The sequence below is a fragment of the Parasteatoda tepidariorum genome, chromosome X1 (assembly GCF_043381705.1).
Source record: "Parasteatoda tepidariorum isolate YZ-2023 chromosome X1, CAS_Ptep_4.0, whole genome shotgun sequence".
NCBI classification, from domain to species: domain Eukaryota; kingdom Metazoa; phylum Arthropoda; class Arachnida; order Araneae; family Theridiidae; genus Parasteatoda; species Parasteatoda tepidariorum.
The window spans coordinates 76,697,739-76,724,064 of record NC_092214.1 but is presented as its reverse complement, the minus strand read 5'-3'; the positions used below and the strand labels follow the sequence as shown (position 1 = coordinate 76,724,064).

Sequence of the window (26,326 nt, the reverse complement as noted above, 5' to 3'; positions counted from 1 at the left end):
AATAAAAGAGCCTCACTAAAAAAATATTTATAGAAAAACAATATTTATTATTTTTCCACATTTATTATTTATTATTTTTATATATACATATATATATACATTTTATATATATATACATATATATATACTCATTCTTGAATTTCCTCTTTTTTACTTTCCAACTACTCTCATCCCTGTATACTTTACAAAGCATTCAGTTCTGATTTGATGTAACGGAAGGAAGGATGTTCAATGCACTCTTCTCTTTCTAGGTAATTCTCCAATCAACCTATAAAAAAAAAAAAATTGTTTTAGCTCAACAAGTCAAATTTCAATTATTTTTGACATGTTTAATAAATCTGCTTCTGACATGAAAAATAGCAAGTTTCAGATTTTTTTAATAATTTGTTTCCAAAGTATGCAATTTTGAAGATTTACAGTTTTAAAATATTTAAACAGCTATAACTTGAGGACTAATTGACCTCTAGAGCTAAATTTTGTGTCTTTTTAAGTTTTTAATGGCATTTTATGGAATATAAAACATATTTATAAAAGAAAATCTACACTTTTAATTTTTCTTGAAATAATTTTTTCATTTAACAATGTGTGTGCCAAATTTCAAGATAGTATTCTTATGGGATCCTTAAAACAAATATTTCTCATTTTAACAGTGTCAAATCATGCATCATTTTGGTGGAAAAGTGGCATATTCATGTTACTATACATGATTTATGTCAATGTTTAACAAGAAAAAAAAAATTTCTGGTAGATCCCATCATAATGCCATCTTAAAATTTGACATACACATTGCTAAAAAAATAAAGTAAATAAAAATATAAAATGTATTGTTTTCAGAAAAATGGACACATTTTATTTATTTATTTGAATATTTTTTATAACTTAGCCGTATTATGAATTGTATAAAATGCCATAAAGGACTGAACAAAATTACACATAATTTAGTCAACTATGTCAAATAGTTCTCCAGTTATAGCTATTTAAAAGCTACAAAAAATTCGCAAAATTTTAAAAATTCAAAAATGCATAACTCATTAACTAATGGTTCAAAAAATCAGAAACTTGGTATTTTTCATCTATTCTAAGAGTTCTACCTGTGGCCCAAAAATAAACTTAATACAAAGACCTGAAGTTTTTATGATTGGTTGATTTGGTGTAGAATCACTCTTCCCTGTTCTTATACTGTGCAACATAGATTAATAATAGGATGATTGTTACTAACAGTTTCATGATTTCATAGTTGGACGCCACTCATTAATTCACATGACCTAATATTGTAGCGATGAGGATAGGATACAGCTTAAAATGCATAACATGGGTATTTTCTTAATTGCCATTTGGGATATATTAGAAAACTTCTGGGCACTCTGATTAGCTATATCTAATATAATTACTATTGTTGTAGGTATCATTAGAACAAGATGTAGATACTGGTCATTCTGATATGATTGTAAGTGAAAAACTTTTATTGTTATAATTTTAAAAGATATAGATTCCCATAAATCTTTACAACTAATACAATATTATTTTTAATCCTAGCATGATGCTCAAATGGATTATAATGGTCTTCGCCTTGCTACCTGTTCTTCAGACAAAAATGTAAAAATTTTCAATGTGCGAAATGGTCTTTACAACCTTGTTACAACATTGAAAGGGTAAGATTTAACTTGAGGTATAAAATTTTTTTAATCAATTATTCATATTTAGAGTTTCTTACAACCTTTAAATTTAACTGAAAATTTTAAAGTTGTTTTTGACTATAACAGATGTATTTGCACTTGCTGCCGTAATGGCCATTGAGACCAACTGAAAGGTGTTTCTAGGTTCCCATTATGCTTGGTTGGAAACTGTAATCTCCCAAATTTTTTCATAAACTCAAACAGAGACAATAATTGAATGAGACTTGCCTGAAGATGTTCTGCTCATAATTGCAGGCTCTTTAAAAATAACATTTCTTAACCTTACAAACCATAGTTTGCATTAGACATTGTACATACTTCAGTAGAAAGTCTCAGGACTTATGCAAGTCTTGAAAATAAATTTTTGCAGAAAATAGGCCTTTAGGGTAAACAAAGAGAACATTCATTATTTAATAAAATATAATAAATAAACAATAATTAACTATAACAATATTTAGTATGAGCTGACCGGACTGTGTAGTAGTCAGGGAGCTGACGTCACATCAGAAAGGTCCTAGTTTTGAATCCTGGACAAGGCATGAATGTTCTTTCATTCTCTGTACTGTCTGTCCTTACTGTGGGACCTTTAATGTCTCACCTAATATCGTGCTGCTGAAAGAGTGGCCAACGAATCTGCCCTTCTGATACCTGAATGACATGTGTCTATCGGGTGGGCATTGGAGAAGAAAAAAAGTATTTGGTATGATAAAATAAATTTCTCTGATAAAATATAATGATAGAAAAAAATAAGCAGACCATAAGTTGAACATTCTCTTTCAAGAATCAAGACATGTATTTCTTTTCTCTCTCTTTTTTTTATTTTCATTTCATTTTATGTGAACAAATAGCAACACAGATATTCAAGTAAAAATAACATTAAAAAACAATTCATTTTGAGAGCAACTTGTCACAAAGACAATTTGTCTTAGGCACATTCGTTTATAGGCACAATTTCTTATGGTTTCGATTAAATACATCTCAGTCCACTAATTATAGCAATAGAATGGGTGTATCTTCAGAAAGATTAATTCCAAATATATTTTTTTTCCGGCAGAAAGCTTTTTGTCATTATGAATGATACCAGAAAACTCCCACTTTCCTCAATACACTTCTCCCTTTTTTTTTCTTTGTTGAGGGAAATGGGGGAGGTTGAATTTCTTCCGAAGAAGAAAGTGAATCATTATTCCTATTTATGCATCTGCCATTACTATCTAAAGAAGTGAGGCATTGTTTGTTACCTCTATAGTTTTTTATGTTGAATTAAATGAGACTATACAAGAGTCAACAGAATGAATAGTTTAAAAGTGCTTTTTGTATAAAAAGTCCTTATATTAACGTGTACATATGTGCATATTTTCATTGCTTTCTAAATGCTATTTAAGCATGTAAGGTAAATTTTTTGCTGTAGTTTTTCATACTGTATTGAATGAGATAAAATTTAAGTTTATAGGATAAATAACTTCGAAATTCATAGAAATTTCTTCATAATTTGATACAATTCCAAAAATAGTACTTTTTATAAAAATAACCATTGCAACTTTTGAAATATTAGTTCTTCTGATTTGTGTTTGTTTTCATTCGATTAAGCGAAAAATAATCCATAGGAAACAATATCTCACTTGTCAGCTTAGCAATATGAGATGCATATATAAGTGCTAGTACAAAATTGTACTTTTGTACTGAATATCCTTATAACTTCTTAATTATTTGTCTTAAAAAATATTCGAAACTGTATTTAACTTTCAGGCACCGAAAATTGAATGGACATTGATTCTTATAAAAATATTTATTAAATGTATGCATGAAAATGTTTCTGAATGACTTAGATGTTAGATATACAAAGAAAGCCATGTATGGGATAAATCAAGGTAAGTGGACTGGCTTTATTTCGTCAAAAAACTGCTAAATTTAAACAAATATATGCTGGGAGGTACAATAATCAATATAGTTTTTAAAAAATAGTGATTTTCTAACAAATTTTGTCAATACTAGGTATAAGAGTAAATAAATTGCTTGCAGGAAGTTTTTTAATTGAAATTTTGTGTTATCAGAAAGTTTTTCATTTCATCGAAGTGTGCAATTCTGCATAAAAAAATTACAGCAAAAAATTTACCTTGCATGTTCAGATAGATTCTACATAGCAATGTAAAAAGCATACATAAATGTATGTCAAAAGAAGTACTTTTTATTCAAAAAAACACATTTAAATTTTAAACTATATATTCTAGTAACTTGTTCATATTTCATATCATACGGGACATATTTCATTTGGTTCAACATGCAGGGTATCTGCGCACCTAGATAGTCATGGAAAGTCATGAATTTCAGTATTGAACAAAACTTGCCATGAAATGTCATGATTTTTACTATTTTTTTTAAATAAATCATGGAAAGTCATGGATTTAGGTCTCCGAAAAATCTAATTTTTAAAATGAATCCCCCCCCCCCCANCCTCCCCCCAATTTCATCCTGTTCCAAATATCTGAATTCCTAGCAAAATCAACACTTAGTCATATTTTATTAGAATATAAAATAATTTTATCATGTTCTTTAAAAATTATGGTGTTCTTTCAAAAAATGAAAAAAAAAACATCATTTCTAGAGCGAATTATCTTTTGAACTTCTGTGATCTAAGAATTTTTATTATTTTTCTTTTTTAATTTTATCAATTTAAAATTCTAGTTGAAGCACATGAATTGAAGCATTGGCAAATTTTTTTTATTCCAAAATGAGAACAGAAAAATCAGGAGTATTTCTTTCCTTTCTGATGAACAAGAAAAGTATCTTTGGAATATAATTCTGCAGAAAAAAAGGAAAGAAAATTATTTGTTTTTGTATTTTTTTCAGCTATTTTATTGTTTCTACTCTTTCTTTACTCTGTTTTTTAAATTTAAAATCTATAAATATGAAGATGCAGAGTATAACAGTTTTGGTTATACCTATCATTTCAATTAATGTTATTATAATGCTTTTTTTAAATTTATTGTTGCGCTTTTGTCGGAGAAAATAATAACTTCGTTAAGTCATGAAAAATTCTTGGAATTAGTCATGGAAAATCATGAAAAGTCATGAATTTGAAAATCTAAAATATAGCAGATACCCTGAGAAATACATAAGAAACAATGTCTTGTATGTTTAAATAGCAATGTTAGTTGCATAAATATGTGCTAATACAAATTCGTACTTTTTCTACCTAAAACCCTTGAAAAATCTAAACTGATCAGCACATGGTCACAAGATTGGTTTCAGTCAATTAAGTCTAAAAAATACTTCAGAAACAAAGCCTCACTTGCCTTTATAAAGGAAATTCAACTCTGCCCCCCCCCCTCTCCAAATCCTCATTTCCCTGAAAAAATGGGGAACCGTACAGAGAAGAGTTGGAGAGTTTTCAGACATACTTTATGAGAACACAGCAAAGCTATGTAAAAATATCTTATGCATTAATCTTTCAGAAGAATAAACTTAATTTTACTGGGCTATCTATTTACAAAGTTAATACTCTTGCGTTGTTTACAAAAGCTAACTAAATATTTAATTTGTGACTTTTTAAATGTTATGAAAGCATCTAAGAGAGAAAGGGTTTGTGATTAGCTTGTTCTCACTTACAAAAGGGTGGAGAGGTATGAACAATGCTTGCATGTAACTCTAAAATCATGTTATTTTAAATTTTTCTTTAATGCAAAAAGTGTGAAAAAAATTAAGAAAAATATTTGAACTTTAAATGTTTTATGCTTGTAAATTTGGGTAGAGAAAAACTGGAAATTTTTTTTAATAAGTTTTAGAGGTCAAAACTTTTAACCACTGAAGGAAAATACAGAAACTTCCTCAAGAATAGTCTACTCAGAATTTTACAAAATAAATTAAGACATAATTTTAGTTTTATACAAAGTTTTTTATATATTTAAATTTATTTCTGAAATTATATTACTGTAATAAAAGGAAAACACCAGAAGAGGGTATGGAAATTTCTTATGTATGCACGGATAGGGGTTTGTAATTTTGTCTCATTTTGCTAAGAAGGGAAGATGTCCATTTTAGATATTGAAGTTTAAGTTAAAACCATTTTCAGTTTTAGAACTAGATATTTTTACCTATTGTTAGCATGCTGTGGTAGTTAAAATTTCTCATTTCATCCAAGAATTGGTGAAAATGATCATAATTCTTTTACCACTATTTTAGTTTTCATATGGCACTGCGACCACTAGATTTATGTATTGTAATGAATGTTACAAAATAGTTTACTTACTAATGATAGTAAACGTTGCATAAAATTTTGAAAAAGAACAAAAAGTGTTTAGAACTTAACAAACAGTCTGCCCAAAAATGATGAAAAAGTTAAATTTGAATGTGGTAAAAATTTCAACATCATTGGTAATAAGTGAAATATTTTTCTGAAATTTTTAAAAAAAAGATTTGAATAAAGAAAATATTTATTTTTCTTGGAAGTCAAAATGTTTCAAGTCAAATATTGCTTTTAAACGAAGTTAAAGAAATATTACTAGTTATACAAACTAGTTAAAAATATATTTTACAATCACTATATATCTTTTTTACGAAATCACTATATATCTTTTTATGCTATGTGCTAAGGACTAGCCACAACAGTCATCTTTATTTTAGTGTCTTACGCAAGCATACGCCTCCTCCTTCTTGTAAAAACAGTAGTTGAATTACAAAATTCTTCCCTCTTAGGAGCATTCATAATTTTTAAATGGCCACAAATTAAATATTTAGTTTACTTTTGTAGACATTGCAAGAGTTTTGCCTACATTAATAAATGTATTTCATCAAAACCACAAGAAATTATGCTCACGACAAATTGTCACTCTGGCGAAAAGTGCTCACAATGATTATGTGCCTGTGATGAATTGTATTCGCAAGGAGATGTACCCGTGACAAATTGTGCTTGCGACAAACTGTCACCCGGACGAATTGTGCATGTTAAATTGTCCAGCAATGAGTTGACACGACACTCAGAAATGATTTAGATTGAGGGAAGTTCTAGCCTAGAAATTTCAAAATATTGCATTTTCTTTTTATTCCATATTTTGAGACCTTATACTATGAGGTATATGTGGGCTAAACTGTTTTGTCCAAAAACTATTTGATACAGTTGAAAGCATGATCATTGGACCAGCCGTTCTTTAGCTTTATCAATTTTTTTAAAAAATCAATGGCCATTCTTAATTGGAAAGTTAGAAAATAGTTAAATATTTTTTGCATTAAAATAGTCTTTTAGTTACTGTGCCTTATAAATGTATCCAAGCATTCCCTTTTTTTTTGTGCTATTAGTTTCACCATTTTAGTGAACAATGGAAAAGTAACATTAAGGGGTCTAAACTTTTATTTAAACTGGCATACCTAGGTCACAACTTAGTGTGTGAAAATCTGATAATTCAATCAAAATTATTATGGTATGTAAAAAAATCATTAATAAATAATATTTTTTTATTCAAATAAGTTTAGTCCTCATTGAAAATTAAACAAAACTTTGCTATATTATTGGTATGGGATAAAGCGAAGAAACCTATGATAGTTATTCATTCGAAATATTTAAGATTAATGAAAAACTGGCTCACAACTATTTATATATACATAAAATGAAAATAAAACAAAGGAAAATTACAGACTATAAAAAAGGGGGGGAAAGAAAATTAATAATAAAAATAACAAAAACTGGAGGAAAAAAATCCGAAAAAAAGGATAGAATTCTTTTATAAAATCTGGAAAATAAAAGATATAATCTTTTCCATCAGCCCACTTGATTATATCCGCAAAAAGATGTGTGGGCTGATAAAAAGATTATATCTTTTATTTTCCGGATTTTTTAAAAGAATTCTATCCTCTTTTTTGTTCGGATTTTTTTTCTCTCCATTTTTTTGTTTTTATTATTAATTTTCTTTTCCCCCCTTTTTTCATTAGTCTGTAATTTTCCTTTGTTTTACCTTTTTGAACTTATTTTATGAGTTCTATTTACTTGCAGCTTATGCGCAATAAATGAAACTTATTGTTTTTCTTAATTTTCTTCATTTTTTCTTTTNAGTAAAAACATTAAAAAGTAAGCTGCAAGTAAATAGAACTCATAAAATAAGTTCAAAACAAGGAAAAAATTACAGAACAATGAAAAAAGGGGAAAAAAGAAAAATAATAATAAAAATAACATGAAACCGGAAAAAAAATTCTAAAAAAAAGAAAACTATAAAAATCCAGAAAACAAAAGATATAATCTTTTCATCAGCTCACACGATTATATCTGCAAAAAGGAGTGCTTTCTAATGTATCAATATAGCCAAAGCAAAATATATCAATACAATTGGCGATCGCAACGCTCAAATACGCCATCTGGGGAGATACTGGTTTTATGTCTTTGGCCCTTCTCCCTTCCCTCTCCTCCTCTATTCAGTTGTATATGTACTACGATATTTTTCTTTTTCTTCATATTTTTCCTTTTTATTTAAAAAAATGTTTTTTAAAATTTCCGTGGTACTTTTCTTTAGAACTATGTTTAATGTAGTTTTCAGTTCCATATAGTTTTCCAACTTCAAAGATTTTAATCTATATGAAAATCAAGAGAGAAACTAACGTACTTCCTTCCTCTATGACTCTCCACACTCTAATGGGAAAAGCATGCAAAGTGTTGCTATAGGTAGAGAGTTCTGCGCTACGCCACCTGCAGCCCATATATAGAAATATAAAGAAAAAACAGAATAAAACATGAAATGAAATATATGTAAACTGAAGTTGTAAAATTGGAAAAAGGGGAAATAGGAAAAAAAATCCTTAATTCTTAAAACTTTAATGCTAAAATATTTTTCACAAAAAAACTATCCCTGAAAACATTAAAAGAAATAGTCAATCTGAAATGCTTTTAAAAATGTCCACGCTATAGTGAAAACAAAAAATTTTATTATATCCAAAAGCAAAGCAGAAAAAATAAAAATTTATCTCAATTGAAAGAAAATTTTAAAGCTGAACATCTAAATCTTCCAATCACCATATTTTCAAGAAAAAGAATAATACCTGATAGAAACCTTCTTAATTGCCACGTCATAATAAAAAAGGTTGATAAAACAACTGTTCTTTTTTTTTTAGAGAAAAAAGCTAGATAGCGACCAAAACAAAAATCGTTCTTAATTTTTAAGCTAAAAATTTTACGATAACGTTATCTCAATTTAACTTTTTCAAGTTGCCATATTTTTTAAAAAAGTGATTGTAAGGGAATAACTTCTTTTAGAAACACTCTTTAAGAAATACCCTGTCATAATAAAAGTTAAAAGAAAAATTAATAATAAAAAAAGCCAGAAAAAAAAATTTCCATTTGTCTTTCAGAACATAAGTCCGCTGGTTTTAGAGCTTAGAAAATATCAGTAAAAACTATTTCTAATTATGTATAGTGAAAAATATTATTTTGGAGTAATCTTTATTAAATTTATCAAAATTCAGGAAGAAAAAAAACTTTGTTGAAAAATACTTTGCTCTTACCAAATGTTTGGCATAAGGGGAGAATACCGAATAGTGGCCAAATCTTCGTTACATCCCTATTATTAATTCTTTTTTTTAAAGAACAATCATTACGAGAATTTAAAAAAAAATGTATTGGTCATTTTTGCAAACCTTTGTAGTTATTGTTATTCATTTGTAATTTTTCATTATGTCTATTGTATTATGTTATAATACTAAGAAAAAAAACCTCTTATTTTTATCAGTCATGAAGGTCCAGTGTGGCAAGTTGCTTGGTCTCATCCTCTGTTTGGTCCTGTTCTAGCATCTTGTTCTTATGATAGAAAAGTTATAATATGGAAAGAAATAGATGAAGTATGGAAGAATGTTTATGAATATAATGAACATGATTCCTCTGGTGAATATTTTTTATTTATTTGCTTGAAAATAACGCAATTCTGAATTCTTAAATTTATGTATATATATATATATATATATATAATTCAGGAATGATGAATGAATGCTTCAATTCTTTAACTGTTTGCTCCTTTTCCTAATTTGTTTAAACATTTGAAAAAGGGATAATTTCCTCCAAGAGAGGGAGAGCTTTTATGGGCATTAAATGTTCAGGCTTCCTCATTGTTAAATAACAAAAAAACTAGTTAAAAGATTAAAGAGTGTTCTCAAATTGAGGAATAAATCATTGAATAAAATATTTTCCTTTTTATGCATTATACCATAATTTTTGTCTCAGATGTAGCAGTCTGTAATCCATACCCCTCATTTTCATGGGATAAGAAAAATTATTAGTTTATAAACCACATTGAGGCAGAAAAAGTTGGTGATAAAAATAAATAATATGCAGTTAAACATGAAATATCTATACATTAAATAATTCATTTTATGAGTAACAACAAACATAATTTTTATGAGTAACAGCAAACATAATAAAACTATATTAAAATACATAATTTCAAAATAAAAAACAACCCAAAATAAACATTAACTAAGTTATTCAACTAAAGTTTGGTTAATCTGCATGAGAATTAAAATATTTGAATTTTAATTGATATGTTCTCCATGATCATTTTATTATCAAAATCACTCCTTACTAAGTTAATTATGTCAATACTAATTGTCTTGTTTTTCGTACAATAAGGTAGTATTGCAGTCTTGAGAATTGTATTTAACAGTTTATGGCAATACTTTGTCTCCCCCTTTCTCAGTTGACTAATGCACTTCTGCATAAAAGTATGAAATCCAATAGACATTCACTAGTCTTATAAGATTGTAACTTCAGCTTTGAAATGATTTCAACCGCAAGATGTTGGCTTTTTTAGTTAAACTCCAGAATTATGGATATTTTTGCAGAAAATGTTTTACACCTTTTACTTTGTATCGATTAAATGCGCCAACATAGTCTATAATTTATAATCCTTTAAGATTGAAAAATATGCTTTGACATGAAGATTGAGTAATAGTCGAAATGTGAATAAATGAAGCGTGTTTTTACGGCCAAGTAAGTTTTCGTAAATAATTCTAGTACCACACCAAATTTATCTAATTATAATTGACATATTAAGAACAAAACTCCTACAAATATACAAATTATCAGCGAAGTTCAAATATTGATTATTTGTCGATTGTATCACCAAGTAAAGCTACTACTTCATAGATTAGAACCAAGAGCACCGTTGATAAAAAAAAATAATAATAACAAGTTACTTCATTTTGAATTTCAATATAAAATCATATAGGTTTAAAAAATTTTATAGGTAACAATGATATCAAAAATATATTGTAGAGAAGAAAATTTAGTAAAGAGAACCAAAAAATTATTCCAGAGCTTCTAATTCAAACTGTGAAGAAGATCATAAGATAAAAGAAAATGAGTAAATAACACTAATAACTTATTCATATGGTAAGAGTCTTAGTCAGATCAATGAACAGATTCTGTATCATTCAAGAAAAGAAAATTCTAAGGAAATAGACATCATGTATGTATTGGAAGAAATGGCTTAAGTTATGAACTGTCCATGCTTAAGTTATGAATGTTCAGTTATGAGCTTTTAGAATTATGTATCATGTATATGCTTAGTAATATGTTATGGACTGCAAATTTTAAATTTTCCCTCTGATTTTAGGGATCCTGTTATTTTAACTGCAATGCTATTCAGGGGCCTGAATTTCTAATTGCGTATTTAAATAATCATTTTTTTTTGTGCAATTTATTTTGCCACAGTTTCATTGTAAATCCTTATTATTTAGTTATTTTTCCATCACTTTTTTCGGCTTTGAATGTGATTTGGTTGAATGTGGTAATAAATTGTGATCTAGTCGAATAACCAAATACCATTTTTCGAAGCCAAGTAATATTTTTTAGCAGCATAGCAACGTTTAAACCAAAATTTATATGCTGAAAGTAATATTTTCTAGAAAAATGTGTCCACAAAGCGACGTTAAAAAATGTATTCTATCAGAAACGCTTTTGAAAATGCTGCCCTATCATTAAAACTAAAAATTATGTACAAAACTAAAGATTATGTACTAAAGCAAAATAGAAAAATTAAAAATCGATCTTAATTCTCAAAAGAAAATTTACAACTGAACATCTCAGTTTTCCAAATACCGTATTTTCAAGAAAAAGTGAAGAAAAAAGAATGAAGTCTAACAGAAGCGTTCTTAATTTTTAGAATGAAAATCTAATGCTGAAAATCACAATTTAACTTTTTCACATTGCGATAATTTTAGAGAGAAAATTGCTATAAAATGGGGTGCACAACCTTTTTGAGTGAAGGGCCACATGTACAGCATATTGATCAAAGTTGAAAGTTGAGGCATTAAAGTATAAAAGTTGAGGCATACTTTAACTTTAGTATGCCTCAACTTTAAAACGTTTATTTTAAATTAATTGTAAGAGGCAGGGACTGAGAATAAGAAGAAAAAGAAAGAAAACATTAATTTTGATGGAACTATTTTCCTTAATAATTAAAAAACTATTAAAAGATACTTGTTTACAACTCTTTATGACCAATACTTTTTAACATGACACTATTTACAATTAATGCATTTATAGATAAAAAATTAATTAAAATTTACAGTACTTTACTAAACTTATCTTGATTACATTTTATTGCAGTTAAAATTTAATGCTATACAAATCATTTCCCAGCAAATACGATCATAAATGATATAAAATGGTCTAAGTAGGTAATAAAAGGTTTAAAAAATTTCTTAATGGTTATCCTGCAATTTGCAAAATTTTTAAATATTTTGATAATTTGATCTACTTATCATGTCATAGCTTTTTCAAGCCATTAAATGAAAATGTAACGGTTTTGTTTAAAGAATGTTTTGTAATTTTGAACATGCCAAATTCTTTCTGGAAAACAGTCTTTTGATAGAAGCTATTGTGGGTAGTATTAAACTTGGGGCAAATAACTTAATTAGTTTAGGAATTTATCCCGGATGGTGTTCTTCCTTTCCTAATTCTTACGCGATTTTTAAATCGCGTGAATACAAATAGCGATGTGATATTTTTAAATTGCTTGAATACGAATTGCTCTGTATGGTTTGTAAATGACGAAAATAAAAAAAAACTCAATGCGTGGTTTTCAAATTGCGTGAATAGGAATCGAGATGTGTGGTTTTTAAATTTCTAGAAGAAAACTCACAACGTATGATTTTTAAAACGTGTGAATATGAATCGCGATTTGTGGTTTCTAAATTGCTTTAATATGAATCGCGGTGTGTGATTTTCGAATTGCGAGAAGAGTAACAATGTATGATTTTTTAAACGCCAGAACTGGAATTGTGATATGTGGTTTTAAGTCTTGTAAATACGAATCGCGATGGATGATTTTTAAATCTCGTTAATGTTATTTCGAAATGTGATGTGCAATTTTAAAATCGTGTAAATACGAATTACGATGTGTGACTTTTAAATTGCAGGAAGAATCAAAACGTAAGATTTTTAATGAGCGTAAATACGAATCGCGATATGTGATTTTTAAATCATGTGACAACAAAAAGAATAGGTTGGGTGTGTGTTAATAAATTTGCACATGTTCATGGAACTAAAGTAATAGTCACGTGTTTTGAATAATTTTTTTGCAAAAGGGTTCGTTATAAATTTACACATCTTGTTTTTTTACTTGTTTCATTTTATACTCTTCAGGAAGGTGCTGATTTTGCTGAGATATGTAATTCTTTTCAAGTTACAAAAAAAATTAACAATTGAATTTCTCGAGCTGTAATATTGTGTTAAAATATCAGGATATTCAATATCACAAGTAAAAATGCAGCAATAACAAGAAAGGAAAAAAACACGTTCAAAAAACCTCTTATATTTATGTTAAAATCGGCACAAATGAAGCACGTAGAAAGTAATTATTTTAATGCGCGATTCATAACTCGCGTGCTGTTGAACTATAGTATTAAAAATATCAGAATTTTTTTAAATCACGAGGAAAAGCGTAGTAATAACTGCCAAAGAAACTATCAAAGTCCCTTTATATTTACGATGAAATCGGCATAAATAAAGCGCGTCAAAAAGTTATGTATTTAAATGCGGGATTCGAAATAACATGTCAAAAATATCGGGACTTTCCAAACCTAGTAGAAATCAGGAGCAATAATTACAGGGTGCGTACAGACTCCTTATACTCCTTAGAAACTCCTTGTAAATAAAAAAGTCTCCAAGGAGTACTTGGAACTACTTAGATTTTAAATTAGTCCTTAGATTATTGCGTCGCATGAATGAACTTTCTAAGTTCGCTGATGAATCTGCTGTTTAAGCAGGGAAACTAAATGATGTAACTTAGCTGTCAAAATATAATAGTTTAAGAAAAACTTTTTTAAAAGAAATTGAATTGCAAGAGTTAGAAGGAAAAAAATAACAGCAAATAATTTTAATTTTGCATGTAACAAGCAAACTTAATTAATAAATGACTTTTTTGTTGTTGTTGTGCAAAATGCCTTAGATTTTCTTATGTATTCAAATTTAAAAATATAAGATTGGAAGGTTTTTATGTTAATCTTTAACATCTGTACTATGCACTCCAACAAGATTTATTAAAATATTTGAAGCTGGAAAATATATTTATGTGTGAAATTATAACTTTATTTTTCTTGATGAAGTTTGACAAAGTCAAAATTTATTTCAAAAGGGCTAAAAATAAATATCTTATGCAAAATATAAATTTTTGTCAAGTTCTTTATAATAACTGCTTTTTAATTAAAAAAAAAAACTGTATAGTTATCTTTCACACAAAGTTTTTGAATTAAAATTAGTCCTTAAAATTTTGGACTCCTTGGATTTCTTTTTCTGATTTCTGTATGAACCCTGTAATTACCAAAATAAGGATTGAAAAATAATTTTATTTGCGTTGAAATCAGCTCGAAAAAGCGACGTCAAAAATGGTTATCTAAATGAGTGATTCTTTACTCGTGATTCCTAATAATATCGTGCTAAGATATCGCGGAAATGCGTAGCAATAACTGCCGAAAAAAGGATCAAAAGTCATTTAGATTTGCTATTAATTTTGCTGAAATAAAGTGTTTCATAACTTTCAAAAATCACGATTTCAGAAACTTAAAATGGGTAGCAATAACCACCGAAAAGTCATTGGATTTACGATGAAATCGGCACGCACGAAGAGCAGCAAAAGTGATAACTAAAATTTGAAATTCGTGTGTCGTAATAATGACGTATTAAAAATATAGGGTTTTTTAAAACTATTCGTAAATCCGTAACTTTAACCATCGAAAAATAGCGATGGAAAAACTACATTGATTGAGATTGGGTGCGTCAAAAACTTAAATTTCAAATTTCCGATTTTTTTTTATTCTTCAAAAGAAAAATTATTATTTTAAAATTTTGTTCAGATTGCTGCCACGGGCCGTACGTTAAGGGTTGGCGGGCCGCAAGTTGTGCACCACTACTATAAAATAATGTTTATTAGAAATGAAAATAAAAAATGCTGTATCATGATAAAAACACTGACAAAATGAAAAATTAATTAGAAAGAACAACAACAAAAAATAAACATTTGTTCTTAGTTCCTAAAACGTAACCTTAGAATTGAAAATCACAGTTTTCTGTGTTACCGGTTATCAGTGTTAAAGTTACAGTGCAGGAAGAAAGTGAGAATAAACTAATAGTCTATCTGAAACATTCTGTGAAAATGCCTCTCTATTATAATAACAGAAAACCAGCAGAAATGAAACAAAAAACAATTGTTCTCAATTCTAAAAGCAAAATGTGTAAAAAAAAATGATGAAATTTACTTGCCTGAATATAATTTAAAAAAAGCAGAAGTACAAAAATTTGTGGTTTAGTATGAAGTTATCTGGTTGCAATTCTTTAAATTTTGCTTTTTCATTTGTTTTACAGAAGATACATTTCAAAACTGTGTCCAAGCACATGAATTTTAAAACTCTGTGGAGTATTTGACTAATCATTCAGCTAACTAAATTTTCGACAAAAGGGACTAATTCTTGTTACATTGCTAATTTTAATATGTTTCAGGGATGTGATTCTTCCGCGGATCCGCTGATTTCAGCTTTTTTCAGATTTTTCCATATCTTCCGCTCTTTTTTCATAAATTTCCGCGCTGAAAAAAATTTTATGCAGTAAATTATATTTTGTTGAAAATTTTTTTCTTCCGCGGAGCGAAAGTATTGAAGCCCCCAATAAACCTTTCTTCACATGTCAATCTGCTGGCTGGGGTATAAGTGGTTGACCTTGGTAAAACAACGCCGTCTCCTACTCCACTACTCTCTTATCTTTTCAGGGATGAAAGACTTTTTAAAATTTCCGACCATGTTCCAAAAACTTTTGGGGAGTCAAACGAACGATGAAAAAAAAAGGCCTAAGCAGTTTCGTTTCGGCTGCTGATATTTGATTTCTTTTGATTGGCTGATTTACAGAATTTTAAATATTAGGAACTGGGCCAGAATCTGCTAAAATTGCGATTCTTATTTAGATGATTTTTATGTAAATCATCGATTTTCGTATTTAACTGATTTAAAAGTTACTTGTTGAGATTCGTTTTTACACGATTTAAAAATCATTACTCGCAATTCCCATTCACGCAATTTAAAAATTCAATATCGCGATTTGTATTTAAGCGTTTTTAAAACCCAATATCGCGATTTGTATTTAAACGTTTTTAAAACCCAATATCGCGATTCATATTCCCGCTAGTTTAAAATCCAATGTCGCGATTCGTATTCATATATATTTTTAAATTTCAATATTGCGATTCGTTATCACGCGGTTGTAATATCAAACATCGATTTTCGTATTTATACGCGGTTTAAGCATTACTCGCTGCGATAAGTATTCACGGACTCTGAAAATTATGCATCGTGTTTCTTATTTACGCGATTTAAAAATTCAATACCGCAATTTTTATTTTCGTGCTTTTAAAATCCAATATCGTGATTTTTATTCACGTGATTTTAAAATTCAATATCGTGATTCTTATTCACGCAATCTTAAAATCCAACATCGCGATTTTAAAATCCGATATCGCCTTATTCACGCGATTTTAAAATCCGGCATCGCGATACTTTTTCACGCGATTATAAAATCAAGCATCATGATTCCTATTCACGCGATTTTGCAATCCAACATCGCGATTCTTAATCTAAGGCCTCTAATAATTGTGTGAGAAATGAACTTTCTTGTCCTATCAACACGGATGATCAAAAGTCTGCAAAACGCAGTCTACAGATCAGTCATGTTAATAAAAGACCATCAAAAAAACAAAGAACTGATGAGAAAGTCCATAAAGGTCTTTTGACCATTAAAGAAATGTTTTTTTAAAATGATGTGATACATAAAATTGTGCTTATGCATAATTACTCAGTTATCTAAATTATGAAAAAAAAATTATTTTAATCAAGATTTTATTTAAGAACATAATTACCATTTATTTATATGAATAGATAATAATGTAATCATTATCAGATTGGCTATTGAATTCATATCATTTTTTCTTTTGCACGTTTAATGCTGCAGTTATAAACTTCCTCTTTTTTGTCAATCACATCCCTGGTTAATGCAGCGGGAGAAATTTATAAAATGGGGGAAAGTGTGAGTTTAACCTTTGTAATTTTTATTTTCACTTTTTTGTTGCTAGTTAAGTGATTTCTTTAGCAGGGCTGACAACTTTCTACGCTTTTTGTAAAAATTTATTCTAGTGATGGTTAAGTTTATGTTTTAATGTAATTTTTTATTCATCTTAACTTATTTTCCACACCACTACATATAAATTATTTAAAAGTTCACATGATATGCCACTTTGTTGTGGTAAAACTTTTAAAATGTTGGCAAAATTTCCAAAAATTCTGAAAGCTTTGGATTTTAAATGCCTACCACTCTATAAAATATTTTGCTAAAAGCGCTGTAATTGGCAAGTCTGCTTTAAGAGAAAGAAAGTGTTTACTAGATTAAAAAATCTCATTATTTAATATAAAAAGAAATAATATCTAAAGTATATTGCCAAATAAGTATTGAATCTTATTTTGAACTATAACAGTTTTGTTTTTATTTTAGACTTCTGTTCAAATCTTTAAAAAATTTTATTTGAATTTATATTACTTAATATGTATTTAATTTTTTATTTTTTTTTTTTGTACTTTCATTTTGTGTATTGCAGTTTTTTTGTTGTTGGAATTTATTTTAAAATGAACTTTTATATGACGTAACATAAAAAAAAAACATTTCTTCTCTTCAATGTTTTTTTTAATCTAATGTACAGGGGTCTGTCCAGACCGAATTAACTGCCGTTTAGTGGTGCCTTCACAAATTCAACTTTAGGAAAAACGATAGTTTCACAAATTTAATTTTAGGAAAAACGGTAGTTTCACAAAATACTTTTTATTAAAAAAAAATTTTTTTATTCCTTAAGAAATGATAAATCCATATTCTTGCCATATTTTTGTGTTGGATTTTTAAATATCATTTTTAATTTTTCACAAATTATGTCTAAATTTTCCAGAAAAACCTAAACAGACCCCTGATATAATAAAGAGGGGAAAAATTTTTAAAAATATTATTAGTTTTAAACAAGCCGGCCAGGTGGCCAAGCGATTAGCATGCCTGGCTGCAGGTTCGAATCCCGCTCTGGGCATGGATGTTTCTCTCTCTGTGTGCTATCCTCTGTTGTGTGTGACGTGTGAATTTGACCTACCCTATAAACGGGTTTGTGGCAGTGTGGCGTGGGTAATGTTGCTCGCCTCTGTGACTTTGATTCACAGGTGCCCACTGGGTAACGCTAAATGAGTAACAATTCCGGCATCTTCATAGGCAAAGATTCAAATTCAGTGCCTGCCATTGGGAAAAGAAAAAAAAAGTTTTAAACGAATTCTAATAATTAAAATAATTTAGTTTTCTGCAAATATATTAATAAGTTTACTAATAAAAAAAATTAGTTTTTCGAACACTAATGTTTAAATATATATTACTATATTTGCTGTCGAAATGTCAAAATAGGCATGGGACCCTTCATTAATCAACATGCTGGGCAAACGGCCCTTCACTCAAAAAAGTTGTGCAACCCTAGTACGGAGTTTTAAAAAAAATTTATATCGCAGAATTTCATCATATTGAAATTTTCAACTGTTATCTCATTATAATATCAATATATTTATCAAAATTTCTAATTATTTATTATTATGTATTTTCCTTAATACAATTTCAAATCTTAATATCATATATAAATTTCTCATACATATGTTTTAAGTTTAACTTCATATCTTCAGGATGTATTTTCATTTCCTTAAGTGTATATTTATTTGACTTCATATAATAGTACTGCTCCCCTTCTCTGATTCTTTAAGTTAAATGAAACCCAATAATAATTTTGTATTACTAATAATATAAGTATTAAACTTGCATAAACACATTTTTAAGGAAAACATAATTGTTATATTTTCATACTAGTATTTTTGGTATCATGCATAAGCTCAGTAATATGTTTATAAAAAAATCTAATCTCTATAATTTGTCTATTTTAATATTTTTCATATCTTATGTTGTACATTGATTGAAAAAAAATTTGTATTAAGTTTTAATGTGCATGATACCTTTATATAGCTAGCGCAAAAAGGATAGCTGCTAAACTACAAGGACAAAGCTAAAAATTCAGTTTTTAAGTTCAAATTTGAGCTTTGAAACTAATTACTTAAAGGCCAAATGTAAACCCTCTTGGCAAGTGTGCATAAAAAATTGCCTTCTATTTTCAAATTTGTCTTCTGACCCATAATAAAAAGGGGAGGCTTTGTCCAGGAGAGCAACTTTTGTGATCAAGCATTTACAGTGTCCCCAGACCCTTAATTATATTCAGTTTCCAAACTTTCAAAATATTAATTTTCTTGTTTTTATATGAAAACTACAAAATGTTAATCAAAACTTGAAACTGTTTCCTTGTTAGGCAATTGTACTAGAAATCATCTCTAAAGAAATATTTTGAATTCAGTAAATTTTTTAATTTAGCTGATACCAGATAGATAGATAAATCATATACCAGACAGATATAGTTCTGTACTACATCTTTGAATAGGTTTTTAGTATAAGTTTATATTTCATTTTTTAATGATTTCTTGATTTACCTAGTTACTAATTTAATTTTTATTATAATTATATCTTCTTACTGTAGTGAATTCTATATCATGGGCTCCTTGTGATTATGGTCTTATTTTGGCTTGTGGATCATCTGATGGATCAATTTCAATTTTGAGTAGCACTGGAGAAGGAGATTGGGAAGTCAAGAGAATTCATAATGCACATACTGTGAGTATCTGATTAATACTTGATAATTTCTTTTGTTTTAATATAAAACTGAATTTACCAATGATAAGGTTTCTAAAAAGTACTATTTTGTTTGCCATGCTTCTGTTAATGAAGTCTAAGAGCAGGGGTCTATCCAGGCCGAATTTACTACCGTTTAGCGGCACCTTCACAAATTCAACTTTAGGAAAAATGGTAGTTTCACAAAATACTTTTTCTTGAAATTTATTTTTGTATCCCTTAAGAAACGATAAATCCTTATTTTAACCATATTTTTGTGTTGATTTTTTAAATATAATTTTTCACAAATTATGTATAAATTTTCACAAAATAGGTACGTCTCAGAAAAATCTAGACAGACCCCTGATGAGTATTTTCAACCCCATTATTATTTTGACTTTAACAAAAAAACTAAAAGATTACTTTATTGAAAATCAATTGAGTTATTTGGTTCATTATATACCTTATATTTTTAGATTGCATCAGTTATAAAATAGACCCATTTTTAAATATTTATAAGCAATTTTTGTTTTTAAATAAACTATGCATGTACAAACTTACAGACTCAAATATTAAAAATCATAATAAAAAGGTTTATTAATTTGCTCCTGCCTTAAAAATTATGATTGTGCAGTAAATCAAGAAGCTTAAAATCATTGGTGGTAATTCATATTTCATTCGCCTATTACATATTTTGATCATAAAAGTTGATTTTGCTTCTAAGTAAAAATAAATTTTCATTGTATGCATATTGTCATCTTATATGTAACAAGTGGGACTGGGTGATGTAAGAAATTTTATATCGTGATGCATCATCTGTTAGACATCGCGATTTAGCATATGTTCAAAAGTTATCTATCGGAAATCTTTAAATTAATCAAAAATAAAAACAGGAATAAATCTATTACAAAACTAAATGTCTTAAGTAAAAACAAACCCAAGCTTTATTTTAATTTTTTTTTAAAAATAAAAATGACTTAAGATTTATTGGTTTAAAAATAATAATAAAACTAACAAAGTATTTTACATACATACATTAAAAATTAAAAGGAAAAAAAAACGAAAGTAAAAAAACAAACTAAAGAAATTTTCTCTTTAGTAAATAATTTTTTAAATTATTTGTTGAAAAAAAATGTGCTTTTGAAGCATTGTTAGACTTTTTTTAATTTATTTATTTAAATAACAAAGTTTTATTAACTAATGGTCTAATTCTATACTTAATGAATGATACAAACTGTCTAAAAAATTATGAAACAAACAAGTACTTAAAGAATTTTAAGAAAAATTAAAATAAGAAAATACTTTTAAGTACTATTGTTAAATTATTAAAAAGGGTCAAAACACTGCTTAACTTTTTATATAATTAAAAAAAAAATTTTTTTTCACTAATAGCCAATTTTTTTTTAATTAAGAACGACTGAAGATTTATTTGTTTAAAAATATTCAAATTCTATCAAATTATTATACTTCTGTGCATTAAATAAATTTTTTAAAAAAACCAACTTTTTATAACAAAGTTAAAAACAAACTACCCCTATTAAATTGTATTGCTTAAAATGAAAAACAATAATTAAAAAAAAAAAATAAACAATGAAGAATCTTTTTTTTTTATTCATGTTTTCTTTTCATTAATAGATTGAGTTCAGAACAAAGAACGAAGATTTAAGATAACACAGGGTTGTACGGCACCGGGAGAATCGGGAAAATACAGGGAATTTAAAAGTCAAATGCAAAAACAGGGAATTTCGCGTTTTTCCTTAAAAACCGGGAAAACACAGGGAATTTTAAATTGCTTAGTTTTTTCTCTGAAAAATGCCGATCTCTTTAACAATCATAAGAAGAAACGATCGCAGCTATAGCTCGCTCCAAAAACAAACTAGCATCTGCTGATCCGTGCGCGGAAGCTCATCCATTTCTACCACCGTCACTCCCCTCATCTTCTGCATAGACCAATTTCGAGGGGTTTCTCTTTCTCCTCTAGAAACTCCCAAATTGCACATGCGCAAATACGAGTCTCTCCCTCTCGTCGAATATGCAATTGTGCGATATAGACGTGCGTTCGCGGGAGTGGCAACATTCCATCTGCTGTTGCGTAATGGTGTAGCGGTTGTTTGATCGCTCACCTGTGTGTTTACATGTTGAATATTTTGTTGGTATTTTTTATCAATGAAAGTTGCTTAGTGATTTCTTTTAAAAATAAACTGCTCTAAGTCCATTTTCAATACAGATTGGATGGACAAAATTATCAATCACGACTTTGCAGCATGGGTTACCGAAGTTCCGAAAAATCCATTTGCTGCGTACTGCTTGCTGTGCAATAAGAAAATAAGCCTTAGTAATATGGGGAGACAAGCACTTACCAGTCATAAGAAGACAAAAAATTATACAAAACGAAGTGCCGATTCCGAAAAGACACCATCAATTTTGGATTACGGAAAAACGGATATTTTGGATTGCGCATACGTCAAGTCCAAAAACAAAAGATTTGGTGTCCGGAAATAAACCAATTACTAACCTTTTAATTCATGAACAATCATTTAAAGCTGAACTGTTATGGGCATTAAAACTCGTTGCATCGCATTCGTCGTTTAATGATGTAGCGGAATTATTTTCACTAATGTTCGCTGATAGTGAAATAGTCAAAAAGTGTACATTGGGGCGTACAAAAATGTCGTACCTTATCGGTTTCGGATTAACTCCGTTTTTTCAACAATCTCTTCAAAAATCTTTAAAGAACAAAAAATTTGTTATATGCTTTGATGAAGCTTTGAACCGCATTTCGCAAAAATGTCAAATGATCCTTATAGTAAGATATTGGTGTGATTCAACTAATAGAGTCTCCACAAGATATTTTAATTCTGTATTTTTAAGACGTACTACAACTCAAGAACTCTTTAAGAATTTTAAGGAAGTTATATTAAGTTTAGACTTACAGATACTTTTACAAATCAGCATGGATAGACCAAACGTCAATTTAAAATTTTTAAAACACGTCAACGAAGAACTTTTGTCCGAAAATGACTAAAATTTTAAACCTGGGTACTTGTGAACTACACATAATCCACGGAGCGTTGCAGTATGGACACAAATCTACTGGATGGAAAGTAGATGTTACTCTAAGAGCAATGTATGGAATATTTAAAGATAGTCCAGCAAGACGTGCTAATTTTCTGGAAGTAGCAGGTTCTTCCGAATTTCCATGAAAGTTTTGTTCTATCCGCTGGGTAGAAAATTTCAATGTTTGCGAACATGCTCTCAAAGTTTTTGACAATGTAAAAAAATACATTGAGTTCAGTAAAAAAGATTTGCCTGGATCCATGACGTGTGACAATATCAAAGGTGCTTGTAGGGAAAAATTGATTCTAGCTAAAGTTAGCTTCTTTTCCTATATTTCAAATATTCTTCAGCCATTTCTTTAAAAATTTCAGACCTCTGAACCAATGGTGCCTTTTTTGTATGAAAATGGCTTCATTCTTATTAGACAGTTGATGAAAAATATTGTCAAAGGTAGCATAATTGAAGAAGAAGCAAAATCATTAGACAGTTTATTTTTGATCGATCTTGATGATCCGAAGAATTTACGGCTGAGAAAAAATACTGACATTGGAATAATAACTATAGCCCAACAAGCACACGACTTTTGGGCTAGTGAAGGGACAATGTCGGCTCACCTAAAGTGCCATTACGGCGGGCTTTTCATCAGCGTATCGGTTCCGTTAATATAGTGAAATCTGGGCCAAAATGAGGGCCAGTGCATGGCAGTTCTGGCAAACTTCTGGCAATCGTTAAAGGACCGGAATTACTTTGTTGCCTCTGGATTGCTTTGCCATTTTTGCCTGTTAAATGCCGGGGGGGGGAAATTTTTTCACAGAATAAAGAGAAAATTGCCGTAAAGGCTTTTATTGTACCGTTATGTCTTTTTTGCTTTTTTATCAGAAGCTGAATATATTCACTGGCACAAGTCGTTGCCTCGCTTGCCGTTAAGGCACCTTAACTGTAGGCTGATTAGAAAACGTCTATGCCGTTTTCTCCTGTATCACACCTTTATTTCAGATGCTTAGGAGAACTTATTTGCTGATATACCACCCTTAACTCACCTCAAACTTGGTTCAATAGAAAACTTGAATGCCGTCCTTGCCGGTATCACACCTTTATTTTAGGTGTCTCGGCCATTTTTTTAGTCACTTACTTGCTTTTATTAGAATTTTTCATAGCTTTAAACTTGAAAGGCTTTTTGCTGCATGTTGTTGATAACAATTCTTATTTAGGGAGCCTAAATTGTTTTGTTTTACTCTGCTGATATCAGCGATAGTAATTTATTGTATTTTAACTTCTTATATTGCAGTAAAACAATAACTGCCATTACATGCAAAATTTTAAATGCTAATATAAAAAGCAAAATGGTGGGAAAACTTTGTTTAATTTATAATCAATTATCGTCCAATGAATCTCCTTACAATAAAATACTTTTTTTTAATTTAATTTTAATCAATTATAAGCGCAATCACTTAAGAGTAAAAGCATATAAAAACATTTTTTTAGAATTGAGTGCTTTAACTGTTTTAAACGTTGTGAGATAGATGAAATTAAGTACAGATTTTTATTTTAAAGCATAATACAACTCAATATATAACTTATTTACGTTTTGAAAATAATGCTTATATATTTAAAACCTACAACTAGCTTTTCTTGATAGAAACTTACCCACTAAAGCTTATTTATCCTACAATTATAAGCCCATTTATCAATTCATTAATTTTATTATATATTAGATAAACAAAATATATCTTAAATATCTTTTCCAAAAAAAAAGTGTACCTGTAAATAGTATAAAAATTTTAAATAAATAAAGCAAGAATTTTAACAATAAAATGCTTAAAGTATAAAATAAAATATGATCTTAAGAAAAGTTTTTTATTTTAATTACAGGCTTCGCTCAATAGTTTACAATAATTCCAGGAGCTATACTTTTCAATGAATCTAGTTTTCCTGCAAAAAAGTAACCAATTTATTTTACAACAGATTTATTAAATAATATGTACAGAAACAAAATATCTAATTAATTTTTGACGCATTTTAATTCTGGGTTAAGTTATAGTATCAATTAATTCTAACAATTAAAAAATACTTTTATTGATCCCAGGGAAATATTCGAAGAAAAATTCTATCCAATAATTTTCAACAATTTAGTTTTTCTCTTATAAATATCATACGTTATAGAATTTAATAAAGTTGCTCAAACCACCTGGGTTTTTTTATTATTTACTAGCGAGCATTGATTGTCACAAAAATAAATTTTAGCTGATTGTAACAAAAGGTAATAACAGCACAAAATGAATATTCCAGCTTGTAATAAAACTAAGTATTAATTTTATAAAATTCCATTGTACTTTGTAACATCTATTGCAAATGTGTAAAGTAGCGGATTCATTTGGATTGAAAAAATTGCAGCATCAAATATTAAAACAGCTATGAATAATATCCTATGAATTAACGAAACAACCTGGATAAAACTTCTCTTTACAGTATTATGAAACAATTAATTAGTTTAAAAATAGAGAGAACTATGATTGACTTTAAAAATGTTAAAAGTGGTGACCAAACTTCATTACTGTAAACTCACCTGTTATAAACTATTAATTTTTAAAATGCTTCCCAACCTTATGCTTCCAATGCATAAGTTAGAAAACTAATTGAAGCGGTATATATCGCTTAACAATGCTTATATATTGCATTTTGTAACTACAGATCAATCTGTTTAATAATTGAACATAAAAATGCATTTTAAATAAAGAATTTGATAGCAAAACTTTAATATTTTTTAAATTAGAAAGAATACATTCTCACCAAAATAGTTTGTAGCTATTAATATGTTATGTAATGTTAATATTTTTATTATTTAAACAAAATTTAACTTTTTTACGATTAAGAACTATGAACGAATTTTTTACTTTAATATGTGAAAATATTTTAAGTTTATATAAAATTAAATTATTTAATTAAAAGAAATTTTAACCTCAAGGAAATAAACAAACTAAAGGTTTTTAAACATGTAAAAAATATAAGAAAATTTTTTTAAGATAGTACTTTTAAAATCTGAAAATATGTTATTTGATTAAAATTTCTATCAATTAAAAAAATATATGATCCTTCAAAACTATACTCCATTAAGTATTAAAAGTCATAAGCATAAGCATAAGTTATTAAAATATGCGATAAAGAGGAATGATTTTCTACATTTGTAATGAATTTACAAACTAACTAAAGAATATAAATTTTATGCCATCAAGATAGGTTGGTTTAAACTAAACGGTTTTTTAAAATATTTAAATTTTTTTATACATAAAAAATTTTAATTTGAAGAGAACCAGTTGAAAAAAAAAGTTGAAAACCAGTGAAATATATATATATA

General features: G+C 28.3%; 1 protein-coding gene across 3 annotated transcripts in view; it reads left to right on the top strand.

The window, feature by feature from the left end:
* Nucleotides 1–26,326, top strand: part of LOC107443174 (protein SEC13 homolog) — a 64,026-nt gene that overhangs the window by 3,438 nt on the left and 34,262 nt on the right. The window contains exons 2-7 of one of the 3 annotated variants that reach the window (XM_071187587.1): nucleotides 191–251; nucleotides 1,238–1,315; nucleotides 1,403–1,447; nucleotides 1,537–1,652; nucleotides 9,383–9,534; nucleotides 19,784–19,917. In XM_071187587.1, the coding sequence (XP_071043688.1) occupies nucleotides 1,280–1,315; nucleotides 1,403–1,447; nucleotides 1,537–1,652; nucleotides 9,383–9,534; nucleotides 19,784–19,917 (483 nt within the window). In that variant the 5' untranslated portion in view covers nucleotides 191–251; nucleotides 1,238–1,279. The remainder of the gene's footprint in view (nucleotides 1–190; nucleotides 252–1,237; nucleotides 1,316–1,402; nucleotides 1,448–1,536; nucleotides 1,653–9,382; nucleotides 9,535–19,783; nucleotides 19,918–26,326) is intronic. The other 2 variants (XM_016056958.3, XM_016056957.2) reach the window with 2 other exon arrangements.